The sequence below is a fragment of the Barbatula barbatula genome, assembly GCF_947034865.1.
Source record: "Barbatula barbatula genome assembly, chromosome: 19".
NCBI classification, from domain to species: domain Eukaryota; kingdom Metazoa; phylum Chordata; class Actinopteri; order Cypriniformes; family Nemacheilidae; genus Barbatula; species Barbatula barbatula.
Genome location: NC_136782.1, coordinates 4,041,967 through 4,061,593, shown reverse-complemented (window position 1 = coordinate 4,061,593; position 19,627 = coordinate 4,041,967). Strand labels below are relative to the sequence as shown.

General features: G+C 40.4%; 3 protein-coding genes across 3 annotated transcripts in view; 2 read left to right on the top strand and 1 right to left on the bottom strand.

Moving 5' to 3' along the window:
* The first annotated feature begins 112 nt into the window (after window positions 1-112).
* On the top strand, window positions 113-10,121 carry sagb (S-antigen; retina and pineal gland (arrestin) b). The gene is given in 14 exon segments (XM_079481989.1): window positions 113-151; window positions 606-661; window positions 800-860; window positions 1,060-1,104; window positions 1,244-1,518; window positions 1,524-1,583; window positions 1,689-1,756; window positions 2,185-2,320; window positions 2,631-2,715; window positions 2,819-2,891; window positions 6,967-7,104; window positions 7,191-7,268; window positions 7,638-7,716; window positions 8,669-10,121. Coding segments are annotated over 13 exon segments (1,149 nt in total). The 5' UTR covers window positions 113-151; window positions 606-613; the 3' UTR covers window positions 8,672-10,121.
* LOC306908797 (uncharacterized protein) lies at window positions 10,062-13,483 on the bottom strand. The gene is made up of 5 exons (XM_079481988.1): window positions 13,430-13,483; window positions 12,968-13,250; window positions 12,791-12,871; window positions 12,121-12,201; window positions 10,062-12,040 (listed from the first exon to the last, which is right to left on the bottom strand). The coding sequence occupies exons 1-5, from the start codon at window positions 13,457-13,459 to the stop codon at window positions 11,133-11,135; spliced, it is 1,383 nt and encodes a 460-aa protein (XP_079338114.1). The 5' UTR covers window positions 13,460-13,483; the 3' UTR covers window positions 10,062-11,132.
* A 3,569-nt stretch (window positions 13,484-17,052) lies between these two features.
* The window catches only part of dgkd (diacylglycerol kinase delta), a 30,386-nt gene continuing 27,811 nt past the window's right edge, over window positions 17,053-19,627 (top strand). The window contains exon 1 of the mRNA XM_079481982.1: window positions 17,053-17,201. Coding sequence (XP_079338108.1) covers window positions 17,073-17,201 — 129 coding nt within the window. The 5' untranslated portion in view covers window positions 17,053-17,072. The remainder of the gene's footprint in view (window positions 17,202-19,627) is intronic.

The window sequence follows — 19,627 nt, the reverse complement described above, 5'->3', positions numbered from 1 at the left end:
GCATCAGTAATCTCGCTGACGGAAAACAATGGATCCACTGAGTAACCAGTGTTTGTGCGGTGGGCGGAGTCACAGGTTACAAATACTGCCCCTGAAAACCATCATCCACTTCATCTGGACCTCCTTCATACCCGCATCTCAACACGTACAGGTGAGTGTTGAACATGCACTCAGCAAATATTCATAAAATGATAAAGTAAACCAGTGAGAAAGAGAGATTGAAAAAGCAATTGCACTCGTTCTCTTCATGTTGAAAGCGGTTTGTATTGATTCAATATTGTCGTGAATTGTTTGTACTTTCCCAGATCTGAGCATTTTGTTTATACATTAATAGGATTGAAATGAACATGGTAATGGCACGCAGACAGAAAGACAGACAGCTTTTGATAAATGTGTCTGTTGCGTACATTAAAAAAGAGCAAATTGCACACGAAAGATTGAACTCCTTTCCCGGCCTATAAGATCAGAATATGTTTTAACCAAAAGTCTCAAAAATCCCTGACCCTCCCTTTCAATGTAAATAGATTTGATAAAAGTATTGCATATTAAATTCAAAAATGAAATAAGAGAATTTGTGATGTTCTGTGTTTATGTTTGTGCTGCAGGAGACACGATGAGTCCAAAACACATTATTTACAAGAAGCTCTCTCGAGACAAATCCGTGAGTATTACACATCCATCGTCTGTCCATCACTACTGTCAAGAACTTGCATCTTCTCCTTTATTTCTGTCAACATTGTGTGTCTGCGTTGTGTCATTTGTGTTTGTGCTGTTAATGAATCTGTGTATGATGTCACAGGTCGGTGTGTACATGGGCAAGCGGGATTTTGTGGACCACTGCGACTTTGTTGATCCTGTTGGTGAGTTTAACAAATGGTGGTGGCTTAACCATCACGGTTCTCCAACGAATAGTATTATTACCCATCGTCCTTATCTTCATAGAGTAGAGAGTTTCGGCTGAATTCATCACAAGCAGAGTTTTCCTTTAGCTGAACGGCGAGAGCATGATGTCAGTGAGTGTTTTTAATAAAGATTTGACATCTCTCTCATTTCCATCAGATGGAGTGGTGTTGATCGACCCGGAGCAGGTGAAAGGAAAGAAAGGTACGATGATTCACAGACAGATGACAGAACTGAGCTGCATGATAGCTAAATATCCATTTACTCACTGTGTGAAGTGTATTTACACATGCAATAGTTTCATTAAAGCCGACGTGTGTAATACACTCACCCTGTTTTCTAGTGTACGTCATGTTGTCCTGTACGTTCCGCTATGGACGTGATGACATGGACGTGTTGGGAATGGCCTTCCGGAGGGACATCTTCCTGTGCACGCGACAGGTTTATCCTCCTCTCCAGGATAAAGAACGCTGCATCCACACCAAACTCCAGGAGAAGATCCTGCGCAAGCTCGGAGACGATGCGCACCCCTTCTTCTTTGAGGTCAGGAGGCGTCTGCGCAGGCACTCTGAGCGAATATCTGCGTGTCTTTTGATCTTGATAGATGATTGGTTTTTTTTTAGTTTCCGGATAATCTTCCGTGTTCTGTGGCTCTGCAGCCAGCTCCGACAGACGTGGGGAAGGTAAATGCAACAATGAAAACATACAACCATCGGTGTCTTGTTTGGACATTTATATTTGGTGTATGTGACATTTGGGTGTGTGTGTGTGTGTGTGTGCGCGCGCAGCATTGTGCCGTGGAGTTTGAGGTCAAAGCGTTCTGTGCAGAAAGTCAAGATGAAAAAGCCCAGAAGAGGTAATAATAATAATTCATTATATTTGATATAACGCTTTTCTGAGTACTCAAAGGGGGGAATCTCCTCAACCACCTGGTGAGAAGTTACCATACAAAACTAGACTCTCCAGACCCAGAAAACAACACCCAGTCTAATCCAAGGCCCTTTAAACGTATGGCGTTCTTCGAACAATAAAGAAGATATTTTGAAGAATGTTGATAACCAAACAACACTGAACCCCATTGTATGAACAAAAATCCACGGAGACATTTCTCAAAATATCTGCTTTTGTGTTCCACAGAATGAGTCGCATAGAGGTTAACAACCATATGAGGGGGAATAAATGTGCAAACTATCCATTTAAGATCCAAACCCAGACCAAAGACTAGATCTTTCAGTTAGAACAACAATAACTAAGCGAAGATCTGTTTTTCTCTCTCTTTTGCAGGAGTTCAGTGCGTTTGGCAATCAGAAAGATTCAGTACGCTCCAGATACAGGTGGGTCGGCTCCAACAGGCGAGACCACCTGTGAATTTGTGATGTCTGATAAGCCACTGCACATGCGTGTCAGTCTGGAGAAAGAGGTGAAGAAACAGTTACTCCTGTCTGGTTTGTTAGTTGTTTTACGAGGCAAGCATTGCTGGTTTATTTTTACTTAAACGTATGCCCAGCATTCCGAACAGATGCCAAACCCTCAAACCATTGAACGTATTGAGGTCCCACGCCGCTTGCTCTACAGATGTGAATGGTCATCTGTGGTTGTACTTTTCTGAGCGATTTTTGTAGGCAAACAATCCCATTACTGAGCACGGACAGCGGTAGTGAGATATAGTAAACCTCTGAGCCCTGTGAGACAGAAGAAATGTAATTGTTGTTCACTTCTACGCACAACAGATTTATTATCACGGAGAACCCATCAACATCAGCGTGGACATTGACAACAGTTCCAACAGGAATGTGAAGGATGTCTCAGTCGCAGGTACGCACACATGCGCACGCACGCACACACAGTCATGTGTCTGAATGAAAACAAGAATGCGTTTTCTTGTGACTTTTGTTGATTTTGCATTATCTGTCTTTAGTGGAGCAGATCACTAATGTGGTGCTTTACTCAAATGACAAATATGTCAAAACTGTGGCTCATGAAGAAACCACGTAAGTATCACTGTGAGAATGTTTATGATGTCACTGTGAGAATGAATGATGTCACACTGAGAATGTTTATGATGTCACCGAGACCATTAATGATGTCACTGTGAGAATGTTTATGATGTCACTGTGAGAATTAATGATGTCGCCGTGAAAATGTTTATGATGTCACAGAGACCATTAATGATGTCACTGAGATCATTAATTATGTCACTGTGAGAGTGTTTATGATGTCACTGTGAGAATGTTTATGATGTCCCCGAGACCATTAAAGATGTCACTGAGATCATTAATTATGTCACTGTGAGAGTGTTTATGATGTCACCGAGACCATTAATGATGTCACTGAGATCATTAATTTTTCACTGTGAGATCATTAATGATGTCACTGAGATCATTAATTATATCACTGTGAGAGTGTTTATGATGTCACTGTGAGAATGTTTATGATGTCACCGAGAGCATTAATGATGTCACTGAGAATTAATGATGTCACTGTGAGAATTAATGATGTCACCGTGAAAATGTTTTTGATGTCACCGAGACCATTAATAATGTCACTGAGATCATTAATTATTTCACCGTGAGAGTGTTTATGATGTCACCGAGAGCATTAATGATGTCACTGAGAGCATTAATGATGTCACTGAGAGCATTAATGATGTCACTGTGAGAATTAATGATGTCACCGTGAAAATGTTTTTGATGTCACCGAGACCATTAATAATGTCACTGAGATCATTAATTATTTCACCGTGAGAGTGTTTATGATGTCACCGAGAGCATTAATGATGTCACTGAGAGCATTAATGATGTCACTGAGAGCATTAATGATGTCACTGTGAGCATTAATGATGTCACTGTGAGAATGTTTATGATGTCTATGATGTCACGGAGAGCATTAATGATGTCACTGAGATCATTAATTATGTCACTGAGAGCATTAATGATGTCACCGAGAACATTAATGATGTCACCGAGAACATTAATGATGTCACTGAGAATTAATTATGTCACTGTGAGAATGTTTATGATGTCACGGAGAGCATTAATGATGTCACTGTGAGAATGTTTATGATGTCACTGAGATCATTAAAGATGTCACTGTGAGAATGTTTATGATGTCTATGATGTCACGGAAAGCATTAATGATGTCACTGAGATCATTCATTATATCACTGAGAATTAATGATGTCACTGTGAGAATTAATGATGGTACCGTGAAAATGTTTATGATGTCACAGAGACCATTAATGATGTCACTGAGATCATTAATTATGTCACTGTGAGAGTGCTTATGATGTCACTGTGAGAATGTTTATGATGTCACCGAGAGCATTAATGATTTCACTGAGATCATTAATTATGTCACTGTGAGAGTGTTTATGATGTCACCGAGAGCATTAATGATGTCACTGAGATCATTAATTATGTCATTGTGAGAGTGTTGATGATGTCACTGTGAGAATGTTTATGATGTCACCGAGAGCATCAATGATGTCACTGAGATCATTAATTATATCACTGCGAGAGTGTTTATGATGTCACTGTGAGAGTGTTTATGATGTCACTGTGAGAATGTTTATGATGTCACTGTGAGAATGTTTATGATGTCACTGTGAGAATGAATGATGTCACTGTGAGAATTAATGATGTCACTGTGAGAATTAATGATGTCACCGAGAGCATTAATGATGTCACCGAGAACATTAATGATGTCACTGAGATCATTAATTATGTCACTGTGAGAGTGTTGATGATGTCACTGTGAGAATGTTTATGATGTCACCGAGAGCATCAATGATGTCACTGAGATCATTAATTATATCACTGCGAGAGTGTTTATGATGTCACTGTGAGAGTGTTTATGATGTCACTGTGAGAATGTTTATGATGTCACTGTGAGAATGTTTATGATGTCACTGTGAGAATGAATGATGTCACTGTGAGAATTAATGATGTCACCGTGAAAATGTTTTTGATTGTCACGAGACCATTAATGATGTCACTGAGATCATTAATTATTTCACTGTGAGAGTGTTTATGATGTCACTGTGAGAATGTTTATGATGTCACCGAGAGCATTAATGATGTCACCGAGAACATTAATGATGTCACCGAGAACATTAATGATGTCACTGAGAGAATTAATGATGTCACTGTGAGAATTAATGATGTCACCGTGAAAATGTTTATGATGTCACCGAGAGCATTAATGATGTCACCGAGAACATTAATGATGTCACTGAGAATTAATTATGTCACTGTGAGAGTGTTGATGATGTCACTGTGAGAATGTTTATGATGTCACCGAGAGCATTAATGATGTCACTGAGATCATTAATTATATCACTGTGAGAGTGTTTATGATGTCACTGTGAGAGTGTTTATGATGTCACTGTGTGAGTGTTTATGATGTCACTGTGAGAATTAATGATGTCACCGTGAAAATGTTTTTAATGTCACCGAGACCATTAATGATGTCACTGAGATCATTAATTATTTCACTGTGAGAGTGTTTATGATGTCACTGTGAGAATGTTTATGATGTCACCGAGAGCATTAATGATGTCACCGTGAACATTAATGATGTCACCGAGAACAATAATGATGTCACTGTGAGAATTAATGATGTCACTGTGATAATTAATGATGGTACCGTGAAAATGTTTATGATGTCACCGAGACCATTAATGATGTCACTGAGATCATTAATAATGTCACTGTGAGAGTGTTTATGATGTCACTGTGAGAATGTTTATGATGTCACCGAGAGCATTAATGATGTCACTGAGATCATTAATGATATCACTGTGAGAGTGTTTATGATGTCACCGAGAGCATTAATGATGTCACCGAGAGCATTAATGATGTCACCGAGAACATTAATGATGTCACTGAGAATTAATTATGTCACTGTGAGAGTGTTGATGATGTAACTGTGAGAATGTTTATGATGTCACCGAGAGCATTAATGACGTCACCGAGAGCATTAATGACGTCACCGAGAGCATTAATGACGTCACTGTGAGAATTAATGATGTCACCGTGAAAATGTTTATGATGTCACCGAGAGCATTAATGATGTCACCGAGAGCATTAATGATGTCACTGAGATCATTAATTATGTCACTGTGAGAATGTTTATGATGCCACAGAGACCAGTGATGTTGTCACTGAGATCATTAATTATATCACTGAGAATTAATGATGTCACTGTGAGAATTAATGATGTCACCGTGAAAATGTTAATGATGTCACCGAGACCATTAATGATGTCACTGAGATCATTAATTATGCCACTGTGAGAATGTTTATGATGTCACTGTGAGAATGTTTATGATGTCACCGAGAGCATTAATGATGTCACTGAGATCATTAATTATGTCACTGTGAGAGTGTTTATGATGTCACTGTGAGAATGTTTATGATGTCACAGTGAGAATGTTTATGATGTCACAGAGACCATTAATGATGTCACTGAGATCATTAATGATGTCACTGTGAGAATTTATGATGTCACTGTGAGAATTTATGATGTCACCGTGAAAATGTTAATGATGTCACCGTGAAAATGTTAATGATGTCACCGAGACCATTAATGATGTCACCGAGATCATTAATTACTTCACTGTGAGAATGTTTATGATGTCACCGAGAGCATTAATGATGTCACCGAGATCATTAATTATATCACTGTGAGAGTGTTTATGATGTCACTGTGAGAATGTTTATGATGTCACCGAGAGCATTAAGGATGTCACTGAGAATTAATGATGTCACTGTGAGAATGAATGATGTCACCGTGAAAATGTTTATCATGTCACCGAGAGCATTAATGATGTCACTGTGAGAATTAATGATGTCACAAAGAGCATTGATGGTGTCACTGTGAGTGTTTATGATGTCACCGAGAGCATTAATATTGTCACTGTGAGAATGTTTATGATGTCACCGAGAGCATTAATGATGTCACTGTGAGAATGTTTATGACGTCACCGGGAGAGTGAATGATGTCACTGTGAAAATGTCACCCTCTTTCCTTGTATTTTTCTCAAATTTTCCTCTTGTGTCAACGCAGAGACTCTGTGCCGTCTGGGACCAGTCTGAAGAAAGTTTACACTCTCTCTCCTCAGCTGCCCGATAGCCGTGAGAGACGCGGTTTGGCTCTGGATGGGAAACTGAAGCACGAGGACACTAATCTGGCTTCCTCCAGCATGTGAGAGCCCTTCATTCACCTGCCACGCTAAAACACACAACACTGAACCAAATAACTCGTGCGTGTTTTATTTTAATCTTCTGCAGAGTAAAAGATGAAGTTCTGAAGGAGATTTTGGGCATGCTGGTATCTTACCGCGTGATTGTGAAGTGTAACGCATCAGGGTGAGACGTCTCATTGTACTAAACAGATTCTGAATTGACTTTGGACTCTTTGTTGGTTCATCAATTGTTCATCTGCTAATGTTTGTCTTTCTGCTTTCCTCAGCATGGTGGGGTCCAGGTTAGTTTTGGACTTTGTGAAATAGTTCATATGCTTTGTAAGCGCAGTTTTCAAAACTCAGCACTTGAGGCTATGAACCTTCATTTAAATGTCATTAAAGAGTGTTGATCAGGTAGCTGGCTATAAGTGAGTTGACCGTAAGCTGCCTGTTGTGCCTTGACAGTAGTTGACCTGAGAGAATAAACTAAGTTTATGATAATGACCCACTATAGTGTCCTAACATTGTATATGAAGTATGTATGTTCGAGTAGAACATGTTTGTGTGTGTGCGTTTCAGTGAAGTTGCCGTGGAGGTTCCATTCAAACTCATGCACCCCAAACCTGATCCAGGTGAGCTTCAGTTTCAGATCTGTGATTTATAAAGAGCTCTCTTCGTCTGAAGCACATGACACTCGCCTCAATTGATTGATCAGTTGTTTGTGACATTCGCTTGTTTTAATGCTAACCATATACGGCTCGAAATAGTACATGACACACACATATTGGGTAAAACTTTTGCAGAGTTTCATCTGTCTCAGATATTTGACAACAAGTCTGAAAACATTTCTTACAACCCATCCATCAAACAGGCTTGTCGCGGTGCATTCTGGGATTGCTTTCTCTGTGAAATTGGGCCAACAATGAGTATCTTAGAAGACGCATGCCTTTAAACAACACGTCTCTACACAGCTCTGGAACCGAGATAATGAAGTATTTGACAATAATGAAATGTCTCTTTTTTTTCTCTCTCGCTCCGTCTCTTCCATGTAAAGAGAGGTAAGCTGTTTGCGGTATATCTTCCCTATCAGGGTGTATACGGTTATGCATTCTGTAGAGATTTGATCTTGTGCTATATGTTCTGTTATGCAATACCCCATCTATAGATTCCACGTGTCTTCTGTTCCACGTGTATCTCGGTTCACTTGTGTGTCTTTAAAGTGAGAACACACACACACACACACACACTCGAGAGACGACAAACGATCCATGTTCGGCTCTGGGAAGTAAGATTCGAGAGATGAGGAACGGCGATATCCGTGTCCAATCTAAATCCGATCCCGTCTCTTGTGTCGAGCCCCAGTTTAGCATTGTCCTCTCGGTGAATGTGTTGTTGGCGTTCAATAGAAACACTGTTCTGACATCGGAGCAGGTGTGTGTGTGTGTGTGTGTGTGTTCCTGTCGCACAACACCTTTGTTCCTGTGTTTTTACCGACTGACCCCTGCGATGTTATCACCGCTTGTGTTGATTGAGTTTCTGTCTTGTGTCTTTGTGTGGTTCTTATGTGAGTCTGTGTGTGTTTAGTGAAGACCCAACTGACCTCGTGTTTGAGGAGTTTAAACGCTCCTATCTAAAAGGGATCATCGGAGAAGATGACGACTCTCCAGCCGAGCCCTGAAAACCTCGGCCATCGCCCGAGAATGACTCGCATAGGCAGACTCTTGCTTATAAAGAAGCACAACGTATATGGATGTATATTCAGGTTTTGTTATTTGTTTTAATGAAAAGGGCAGGTGAGAAATATGACAGTGCGTGATGGATAGATGAATGAAGGTTTTCATTGAAACGCTTCTAGAATATAAACATTTGAAATCCAATGTGTGCAGTTAGCTATATTATTCTAATATCTCGTATTGTCACAAATGCATGAAGTGTGTAGTTTGCAAAGTATCCTTTTTAAAGAGGCTATTTCTGTTTATTCTCTAAATGTTTTGTTTAAACTTATAAATAAAACATGAGCGACTGCAAGCAGTTTGATTTACGTCATCTCTTACATACCAAGATATTTCCTCCAGTATTTTCAATATAGCTTGGTGCGCAATATTATTTGGAGCCTATTTTTCTCTCTCTCACAAAGATCACATGATCCGTGTTTGGACAGACTGTGGACATTTAAACACTATTTAAGGTTTGGGGAATAAAAAAGTCTGGAAATATTTATACTGTAAGCATTTTAAAACAAATGATTTTATTCACTTTAGGATTCTATTTTTATTGATTTTAGGATTGTTGGTCGCAAATAATGTATTTTTATTATGAGTTACTTTGCTCAATTCATGTGTAAAATGTGCAAAATCAGATTTTTGGCATGCAGTTCCCTCATAAATATTATTTTAATTTTCCTTTCTCTTTATTCACCAAACTTTAAATAGTGTTCCTCTTTACCTACAGATATTTACATTATACATTATTGTTACGATCAGTTACGCTGTAAATCCTTTTCAACATTGCGGGCCGTAATCGAAAGCGTTTCCAAGAGTTCAGTAAAAAAAATAAAATGTGCATTTCAACAATTATTTTAATCAAATTGAAACGAAATATATAATTTAATATTTCTGTGTCTTACATTTAGTCAGTTAGCAGACGCTTTTATCCAAAGTGACTTCAAAGTAGGGGAAAACAATTGAAGCAATTTCTGCCACAAAAGAACAACAATAGGTGCAGTAAAACCGGTCTCAGTTAGCCTACCACAGTATACGAAGATAAGATTTAACATTTTATTTATCTTTTTTGGGGGGGAGGAAAGAAGAGATGAAGTAGAAGACTGTATTAATGGGTCAGATGTTGCTGGAAGAGATGTTTTATTTGTATTCACAGTGTATACAACTCCCAACAAGCTGACCTTGTTGGATCTTGTTCTTCCATGGAAATTCTGATATCATTTTTTGCGCTCAATCAAAGCCAAGGAGTCAGTGTAATAGTTTACAAATTTATTGGAATTGTCATTGAAAGCATAATCAATACACAGAACATGATCATGTTGTTGTGTTGTGCTATCACTTTACATTTAGACATGCTGTTATTTTCTGCAGTTAGATCTCCTTGTGTTGTTTTACTGCGGTACATTGTAGCGTGCAAGACAGAAGCACCCCTCTCTCTCTCTCTCTCTCACCCAGTTTGTCCTGAATCTCCATCGAATCATTTAGACGGTGATGGAACGTCTGGTGCTTGGCTACTAGTTTTTAGTTTTTCACGAGTGTGGGATTGCAAGCTGGTCTTCTCGACCACAAGAAAAAACAGAATCACATTATATGAAAAAGTGTTAATAGATGCCAAACGCATCCGGTTGGAAAACATTTTCATTTAAAACACAAGATAAAGATCTTCCTTTACATCTACAACCTACTCTTATAGCGTCAGGCAGGCTTTGAGCTTAGATAAAGGTGTGGAAAAGCAAGTAGACTATAGGAGGCAGAGTAATTCTGGATCTGGGAACCCATTTCAATTTTCAATGTCTACCAACAGCTGGCGATTTAAGTCAGAAACGGGACACAAAACATTAATTCCTATTGAAAAATGTTATTGCTCAAAGGATGCTCTTTTATAGCTGATTGATGAAGTTCTCAATTGTGCTTCATTTAAGTGTAATCTTCAAAATGCTTGTGAGAAATAGATAGAGCTGTAAATGAATGTAGATTCTAGAGGCAAAATAATCTGGATTTCAGTACATTGGATGATAAATTCTTCAATAATATTGACTTTTGATTGCAGACTTCCCAAATCTGAGCTCAGTTTGATACATCGTTGACATCTCTTCTGAATCTCTAATGGAAGATTTCTGCCTTTTTGTTTCCCAGGAGAAATATCTGAGACGCAGGAGACCTAAGCATCCATCTGCTCTTCATTTAATCATCTGTAATTTCTCTTTCTCAGGGGTTGCTGTGGATTCCCAGAAGCAGGATTAAGAACTGCAGATGGGGAATGTGGGTTTATGGTGCAGTTTTAGGCTGTAGGGTGGTGTATATTAAGAGCGTGGGGTGAGATATATCTAGGGGGTTGGTTCAGCTATATTGCCCCAGGTGAAGTTTCCGCTGATTTGTTGATCATCAATGAAATCTCTCGACGCCATGTCATCGCAGTTGTCTGGATGCAGCAGAAAGCCGCTGAACGTGCTGCTGGACTCCGACCCGGTGAACATGCCGTTACTGTTGACGTCTCGCACCTGTAACCACACCCAGTCGCCCTGGATCAGACTCAACACCACCTGCTGCGAGGCCGTGTTCATCTCAATAGGGGTGGTCGTCTTTACCATAGGCTCAAAGTTGTAGAAGAGTCCCACCTTCAGCATGCGGGTGGACACCTGCAGGTGGTAGCTAAACACGTAGGTTCCGTTCACCGGGGCCGTGTAGACACCGTTTTCAGAGTTGTAGTTTCGGTTCTGATTGTAGATGACGCGTTGGAACGCCACCGGGCGATTGGGCGCTGGGAAGGAGACTGTCAGGGCGGCTGAGAAAGCCGACTGCACGGCGGGTGAGCACGGGCCGGGTATACCCGGCATTCCCATATCGCCTTGGCTACCTCGGGCTCCAGTGGCTCCGCTTGAACCCTGCGGCCCGGTCGCTCCCGTGTTTCCCTTTTCACCATTACTTCCCTTAGGACCCTGGGTTCCTGGAGCTCCATCACTGCAGTTGCACTTGCCCTCTGGACCCTGGTCACCCTTATGACCCGGTACACCTTCGACGCCAGGAGCACCAATCACACCCGGATCTCCCTTTTGCCCCTTTGGACCAGACTCTCCGTTTAACCCAGGTAACCCCCGCACTCCCGCCGGGCCGGGGAGACCCACTTTACCTGGCTCTCCGGGAACGGGCTCGCAGGTTTCAGGGCACTGACCGTCGTCTCCTTTTGGACCCTGTTGACCCACAGGCCCGTCCAGACCAGAATCACCCTTATCGCCTGAGAAAAACGGATGCAAACCAGTGTCACCAGATCTCATGAAAGACCTTGTGTTAATGTGTAAGTGAACTCTCACTCACCTTTGAAGCCTCTGTCTCCCTTCGACCCAAAGCGTCCAATGGGACCTATTTCACCCTTGTCCCCTATTTCACCTTTCTCACCTGTGAGTATGTACATTGTGTTACTATCACATTCACAAACACTGGGAATGGTAAAAAACTGATCGAATAGAAATTTGCAATGGGAAGTTGCATTTAGTGTACATTTCTGAGAAGATGTGTCAATAACAAAACAGTTTAGTTTATTATTATATATTATATTATTATATATAAATTATTATATTTTCATATATATCACCTTTTAACATTTGTTTTACAACCTAGTGTACAAGTTTACTATGATTCTAAAATGTGTAAAACAATAATAGGTAAGTAAGTGACCCTAAACTTTAAAACGGTACTGTATGTTATTCATTACACTTTGGAAGTCCGTATTATGACAAAGTCTTTATAAAAGAAATTAATAATAATAACCAAAATAATGAGTGAAAATGAATCTGTTGAACGATAATTTTAACACGTTTGTCTGTGGTGCGCTGTTATCATATTACGTGTTGTTTAAACACATTGATTTTGTGCGAAAGGGACAACACAAGTTGTGTTAAAACATTATTGTGTAGTCCTTAACTGAACACCAAATGTGTGGTTTTTAACACAGCTGTTTCTAAAGTGTTGTATCGTTGATTCTCACCTTTAATGCCAGGACGTCCCGTGGGTCCTGGGCGCCCGGTGAACCCAGTGAGACCTCTTGGACCGGCACTACCAGGACTCCCTGTCACAAACATTCCACATAACCGCAACAATTAACAAACGCAACGTGTGTGTGTGTGTGTGCGTGCGTGTGTATGTGCAGAAAGAAAATCTGTACCTGGTAGCCCACGGTCGCCTTTCTCTCCTTTCTGGGATTTTTGTCCAGAGCAGGCGGAGCAGATGCAGTACCACGGTACCTGATCGGCTGTGGGCGGAACCGGAGCTTCCAGAATCATCTGACAGTAAGACATATCGGGCTCCACCACGGGCCCCAATGGTGACACCGAGAGGGAATTGGTGTCATTGGGCAGCAGCCCTGATGGCGAGTCACGAAACCCGGCCACGTAAACGCATTTGCCGAGGGAAAGACAGGCAAACACTGCCACGATACCTCTCAGATCCTGCGACATAAACATTTAAAGATTAATAAAATCGGTTTTGATTCGGTTGCTTCATTTTAAATACATAATGACCAACATAAAACAGAAATGGATGTTATGATGTTTATCAGAAACATTGAAAGAACGTTTCCTTGGCTTGAAATCAAATGCTTTAAAAGTAAAGTATGAAACAGACAGACCATGTTCAAGTGATGAAGCAAATTCCTCATCCTCAGGCTGATGTGAGTTTGCGAAAAATCTGCGACGACCAGATGATTCACACTTTTATACCTGCGGCCGCACCTGTGCGCTAGTGTTTATCTCTGTGTTTGTGTGTTTGCACCGCTGGGATCTGGAGGTTTTCCTCCATTCTCCGCGACCTCATTAGGCCCAGAATATCACAATTATTAATGCAGTAAAGAGAGAAAAGAAGAATGTGTTTCTCTTTGTGTGTGTGACAGTGCAGCAGGAGCCGATCCTATAACACTGTAACAGGAGAGACTTGATGCGTCTCTGGAGATGATTTATAATACAGGGAGGCCTGGGAACCGTAGCTGTCCACCGACTTCATTCAGCTCACACACACACTGAGGATACGCTTACTGCCATAACTAAAAAAACAAAAAACTATTGAGTAATTTCTCTATTATCACTGAATAGCGTCACATAATCCTCCACATGGATCTTTTATTAATCTTGGGTGACGGTAACATATTGATGCAGCACGCTTTCAAGCATCAGCCGTGTCTGAAGCACAATCGTGAGGGATGAGTTATGAGTTAAACGCTCTGGGAAACACTAACCTTAAACAAAAGACATGAGTAATTCACATTCAGACAGACAAGTGTGTGTGTGTGTGTGTGTGTGTGTGTGTGTGTGTGTGTGTGTGTGTATGCGTAAACTGTAGAACTCCTAAAAAAATCTGGAAACATGTAAAGAAAATGTAGATAAATTGTATGCATTATGGCAAGTTAAAAGTTATGTATTTTGTTCGAATTTCAACCACATATTTTTCACGGCAAAGTTCTATATGTTTTATAATTTACTTACAAACTTTGCTGTAGTTTGCAGCAGGTTTGCCAGTAACTTTCTTTAGATTTAATAACTACGTAATACTACTTTCCTATTAGTACTGTTCTCAATTTGAGTAAACGTAACTTTTAAGGGGTCATATGACACGGTTTGACCTTTATTTTAGATGTAATGCAACGTGAATGCACGATTTAAGGTTCAAATACGCTGTATTTTCCACATACCGTGCATGTTTGTATCTCCTCTTTGCCCCGACTCTCTGAAACGAATTCTTTACTAAGCTCATCGCTCTGAAAAGCGAGGTGTGCTGTGATTGGCCAGTTAAACCGTGCGTAGTGATCGGTCGAATACTGCGAGCGTATGACGGAAATGTAACGCCTCTTACCATATGTGGAACGTCAGGTTCCAAAGCAATTGTACTGATAGGTACGGCCACCTTACTTGCGTAAACATTTGGGCGGTCTTAGTCAAATCATACCACGAACTGACGTAGATTTGTGGGGGTGTGGTTACACGAGGCGTTTCAGGCAGGTCTGGGTGAGCATTCGCTTTTAGATAGAACGCATCTTTTGTTCCGACACTTTAATTATTGCAATTTTATGTGTCTAATACATGCAAGGGCAACTTATAACACACCAAAGACACGGAAAAACACGTATTTGCACCATATGACCCCTTTACTCAAAATTAAAACACTTAGGCCTGTTTTCATAGCTTAGCCTAAGAACTATGCCTTAGTCGAATTAAGATATTTCAAAGAATCCATTAAGGGTATGCATCTTGAGACAAAACAATGGCACTTATATATTTTAAGATATTTCTGTGCAAGTTATATTTAGTTAAAACAGGTCACACATTCATTTTAGTTTGGGACTAGCCTTTTTAGCCTTTTGAGATTCAATATGAGCAAGAAGAGACTGGTCCCATTACTGGCATTAGAACAGCAACACTGAAAAAAATAATATTCTTCCTAAGCATTTTTGTCTTATTTTCTAGTAAAAATATTTAAAACTTCTTAAATTACGAAACAAGAATAGTGACCTAAGATATTACGTCTTGTAAATTAAATCTACAGTAAGCTACTGACAAACCTGCTTCAAAACTAAAGCAACATTTTACGGTGTTGTAATATAAATCTACCTAACAGAAGTTTCAGATCTCAAAAAGATGGTAACACAACTGGGAACAAATATTTAGAATAAAAATGATTATTTAAATGAAATATAATTTGAAGTGTCACGTAGGAACTTCCTTTTCATGAAATGATGGATATTTTCAGAGTCTACGATTGTTTTCTTCTCTTAACTTCAGAACTTAAGTCTAAAAAGAACTATTGGTATAATTTTGGAATGAGATTCTGTACCATTAATGAGTCAAAAAAAGACATGTTGACTTCTCAAATATCAATACGGATGCTTTTATTTTGATCCCCAACAGGATAGAAAACGACAGATTAAAGATGGAAAAATGCTCAAATACGTCATTACGCAATTGTGATGAAATGTCATTTCAAAATTCAACATAGAATCTTTGTTTTATAAATAGCCAGTGCTTCAGAAGAAGAATCACGTCGTATGACGTTTGTGTGGGAAAGATCATTCCAATGCCGAGGTGTATTGTTGGAAGAAAAACATGCTTTCTGAGGAAGTGTGTGTTGGCAAGATGTGAAACACAGATGTGAAACTGGACACACACTCTGACACAAAGCAGTGGATGCTTCCAAACACCTCCACCCAGCTAGTGACCCTGTTTCGACTTCACCTCTGTTCTTCATTCCCGTATGTTTACTGTATGTACAGGCATTCCGTTACGGCATGTGCTGTGTAACCGGTAGAAAAAAACTAAACAAAAGTCTACAGTTACACACACACACACCGCTGAAGTGATGGATTTATTACATTAGGAATTTACAGGAAACACTCTCACAAACTCTGTTCTCAATATAACCTCTGATATTTACCTTTAGGCTGTTGTAATGAAGTGCTGTTGTCCTTTTATGTCTAAAGCTGATCTATGTAAACATCCATCATTTCACCATCTGTCATAAACACCCACACTTGTCATTCTTATGCCTCAATACACTGAGGTTTGATGCCCCCACTGGTTAACATCATCCACTGCCAATGTCACATCCATTATGTAAGATTTTGTTATTGATGCATTAATCAATTAATTTACAATTGCAATTATTGTGAACCATACAGATGTCTGAAATACTTGATTCTGATTGGTCAGCCGCGACATTCTGAGGTCTGTTTGCTCACGATAATAACCTCATAAAACATCAAATAGTATGTTCTAGTATTTATTATAGTAAACTGTACTATAATAAACATCATATATTAAAACATTCCTAGATACTAGTGCTTTGAACCATAGGGTAGTACGTATACAACAGATTGTCAATTCACAATACCATAGTATAAAATAACAATAATATACTACAATTTACCTCTGTTTATTCTAGTAAATAAGCTACAAATAGACTAAGGTAGACTACATTGTTTTATTTGAAAACTGATGATCATCCGATTCATCTTACTTAATAATAAAACGTTTATAAAAGTGATCACTCTGCTGCTGTATATGTTCTCATTCCAGGTTTGAATGGGTTACAAACGAGCAAATCAAATGATACTGCGTTTCGTGTCCTGTAATTCATTTGTGCGAGTCCTGATTTAGTTCAAGTGGCCGGTAGGCGGCGCTCTCGGTAGCTGCAGTGTTCGGTCCTGACCGGGCGGGGGCGCTGTGGGGGCCCGTATCCCGCTGTAACACGTCTCTGTACGCGAATCCCGCGGGCTGGAGCGAAGGATGGCGGCGGCGGTCGTCGGTACAGCGGCCGCGGAGGTAGAGTCCTCGGACAGCGAGCCGGAGCAGGAGCACGGTTCGCCGCAGAAACTCATCAGGAAGGTCTCCACGTCCGGGCAGATCCGCAGCAAGGTAACAGATCGCGCAGGCGCGTGCGCTTTTGATGCACTACGAGAACGCGCATCTGACCGAACGGCCCGTCCGAGATCCGCGACGTTTCCTGCGCGCCGAACCGGTTCCGACCGATACCGACAGCGGTCGCGGTGCCGCGTGCGTGCGGAGATAACGGAACGCGCGTATCACAGATGAGCGGAGAGTGCGCGCGCGGGCGTGCGTCTGCAGCGCAACATTGTAACTGTTTGTTTAGGGTACGCGCGGGGAGGGGGGGGGGGCTAATGCAACAATGTAGCGGTTTCTATCTGTACTTGATGTTCACGTTACATTGTAACCATTCGTCGGGAAGCGCGAGGAATGAAAATGCAACAATGTAACGTTTTTCCGCTCAATGAAAGTGCAACATTCGCGCTCGGACAGTGCTACAGGAGGGATCGTTCCTGGAGGAAAACGGCGCTAACTCTGTATTAGCCGTCACTGTCAAATAATATGATTATAAACGCCAAAGATCTGAACGGGTTTCACACGAAACTTTGAATGAAAGGAGGTCTGTCTTTCTATTTCTGTCTGTCTGTCCATCTATCTTTTCTCTGCGTTATGTCCAGCATTCTGTCTATCCACCCATTCATTGACCCAGGGGGCACGCACAAGAGGGGGGTTTAAGGTTAAGACATCTCGCAATTTGTGTTCCTCTGCTTCCTAGAAAACACGATGGAACATTCAAAATGTAGTAAAATATGAAAAGTTTGCTTCCGAAATGATAAAAGTCTGTTTTTCAGTAGTCATGTTTTTTTTGTATTGTGCATTACAATTAATATCCATCAAACTGCAGTTGGTTTGTTTGGATTTAAGCCATAGTAACTAAAAACTAACGTCATGTTTTTTATTATGTTATCTCATTACTCCTCATTTGTAGATCTACTGTACCGACCACTCACCTATTTTATGAAATAAACACATGTTCATGTTGCTTGAGGTGATGACAAGAGAATGAGAATTGTGATTTGTTGCCGTCTCGTGTATATATTTCCCCATATTCAGTCTTTTTGAGCATTATTCACTCTTGTGTCTCTTTTCACATCTTTTTGATAATGACGTGTTAGGTTTCGCCCTACTCTAGGTGTACAGGGAAATGCCCATTGGTGTCGTCTTCATATTTAACAGTGTTTCCCTTTCATCATATTCTGTAATTGTATATGTTCTATCTAAGTTGTGTTACATTTATTTCAGCACAGTTGTATTTGTCCCAGCCCTGTTACTATAACTGTAATGAGAGTACAGTAACTCTTACTGTAACTGTAAGGTGCGTACTGTATTTGTTACTGTAACTGGTCATGATTGATTAGACTATTTCAGCTCCACCGTCATCTGCGCTCAACATGTAGCATCATAATGTCACTGTTCAATTTGTCCTAAATTCATCCTCTTTCAAGCAGAGCCGTCATAACATTCACCACCTTCATTTGTACATTCTCAGCAACATTCCCATTATCAGACGTCCAGAAGTCTCTGATATTTGAGAGGACACTTATCCTATGTTTTAAATGATACAAAATGCGCTTTTAATGTTGATCGGTGTATGCATGCAGCAGGTCATCTCTTAAAGGTCCAGTGTGTCGTTTTTGGTGGATCTTTTGACACAAATGCAATATAATGTACAGTATCTCACAGAAGTGAGAACACCCCTCACATTTGAGTAAATATTTAATTACATCTTTTCATGTGACAACACTGAAGATATGACACTTTGTAAAGAAGTGAGCGTACAGCTCGTCTAACAGTGTAAATTTGATGTCCCCTCAAAATACACACCGCCATTAATGTCTAAACCGCTGGCAACAAAAGTGAATACACCCTTAAGTGAAAATGTCCAAGTCCAATGTGACGCCTGGTTGGTGGTAGCGGCTAGTTTCTGCTAGTGAGTTCAGTTCAACGTTGTTCCGTTTGACTAAGAAGACATAAACATGGTGGGTTGGTTGTGCTGTGTTATAAACTTCAACAGCAATCGCACAGTTATTTTACGACGTAGTAGTATTTTTTTTGTTTTCCGACCTCTCTAATTCTCTTCATACCACTTAAACATTTACAATCCAATTGCTAGTAAAGAACCTCCGAAGATGGCGGCGCCACCCCAGCATGCACCGACATGCTCTCTTGGGCCCAATTAGCAATTTTCCCTCCCTGGTGTCATGAGATCCGTTAGTGTTACAAGGTCTCGGGTGTGAATGGGAAGCAGGTGTGTTCAATTTGGTGTAAGCGCTCTCACTCTCTCACACTGGTCACTGGAAGTTCAACATGGCACCTCATGGCAAAGAACTCTTCGGATCTGAGGAATTGTTGCTCTACATAAAGCTAGTCAACTGGCGGCCGCCAATCATCTTTACCTGGCCCGCCTAACGTTTCAAATAAGTGGAGAGACTTCAAGATTGGTGTGCTTTAAGAAA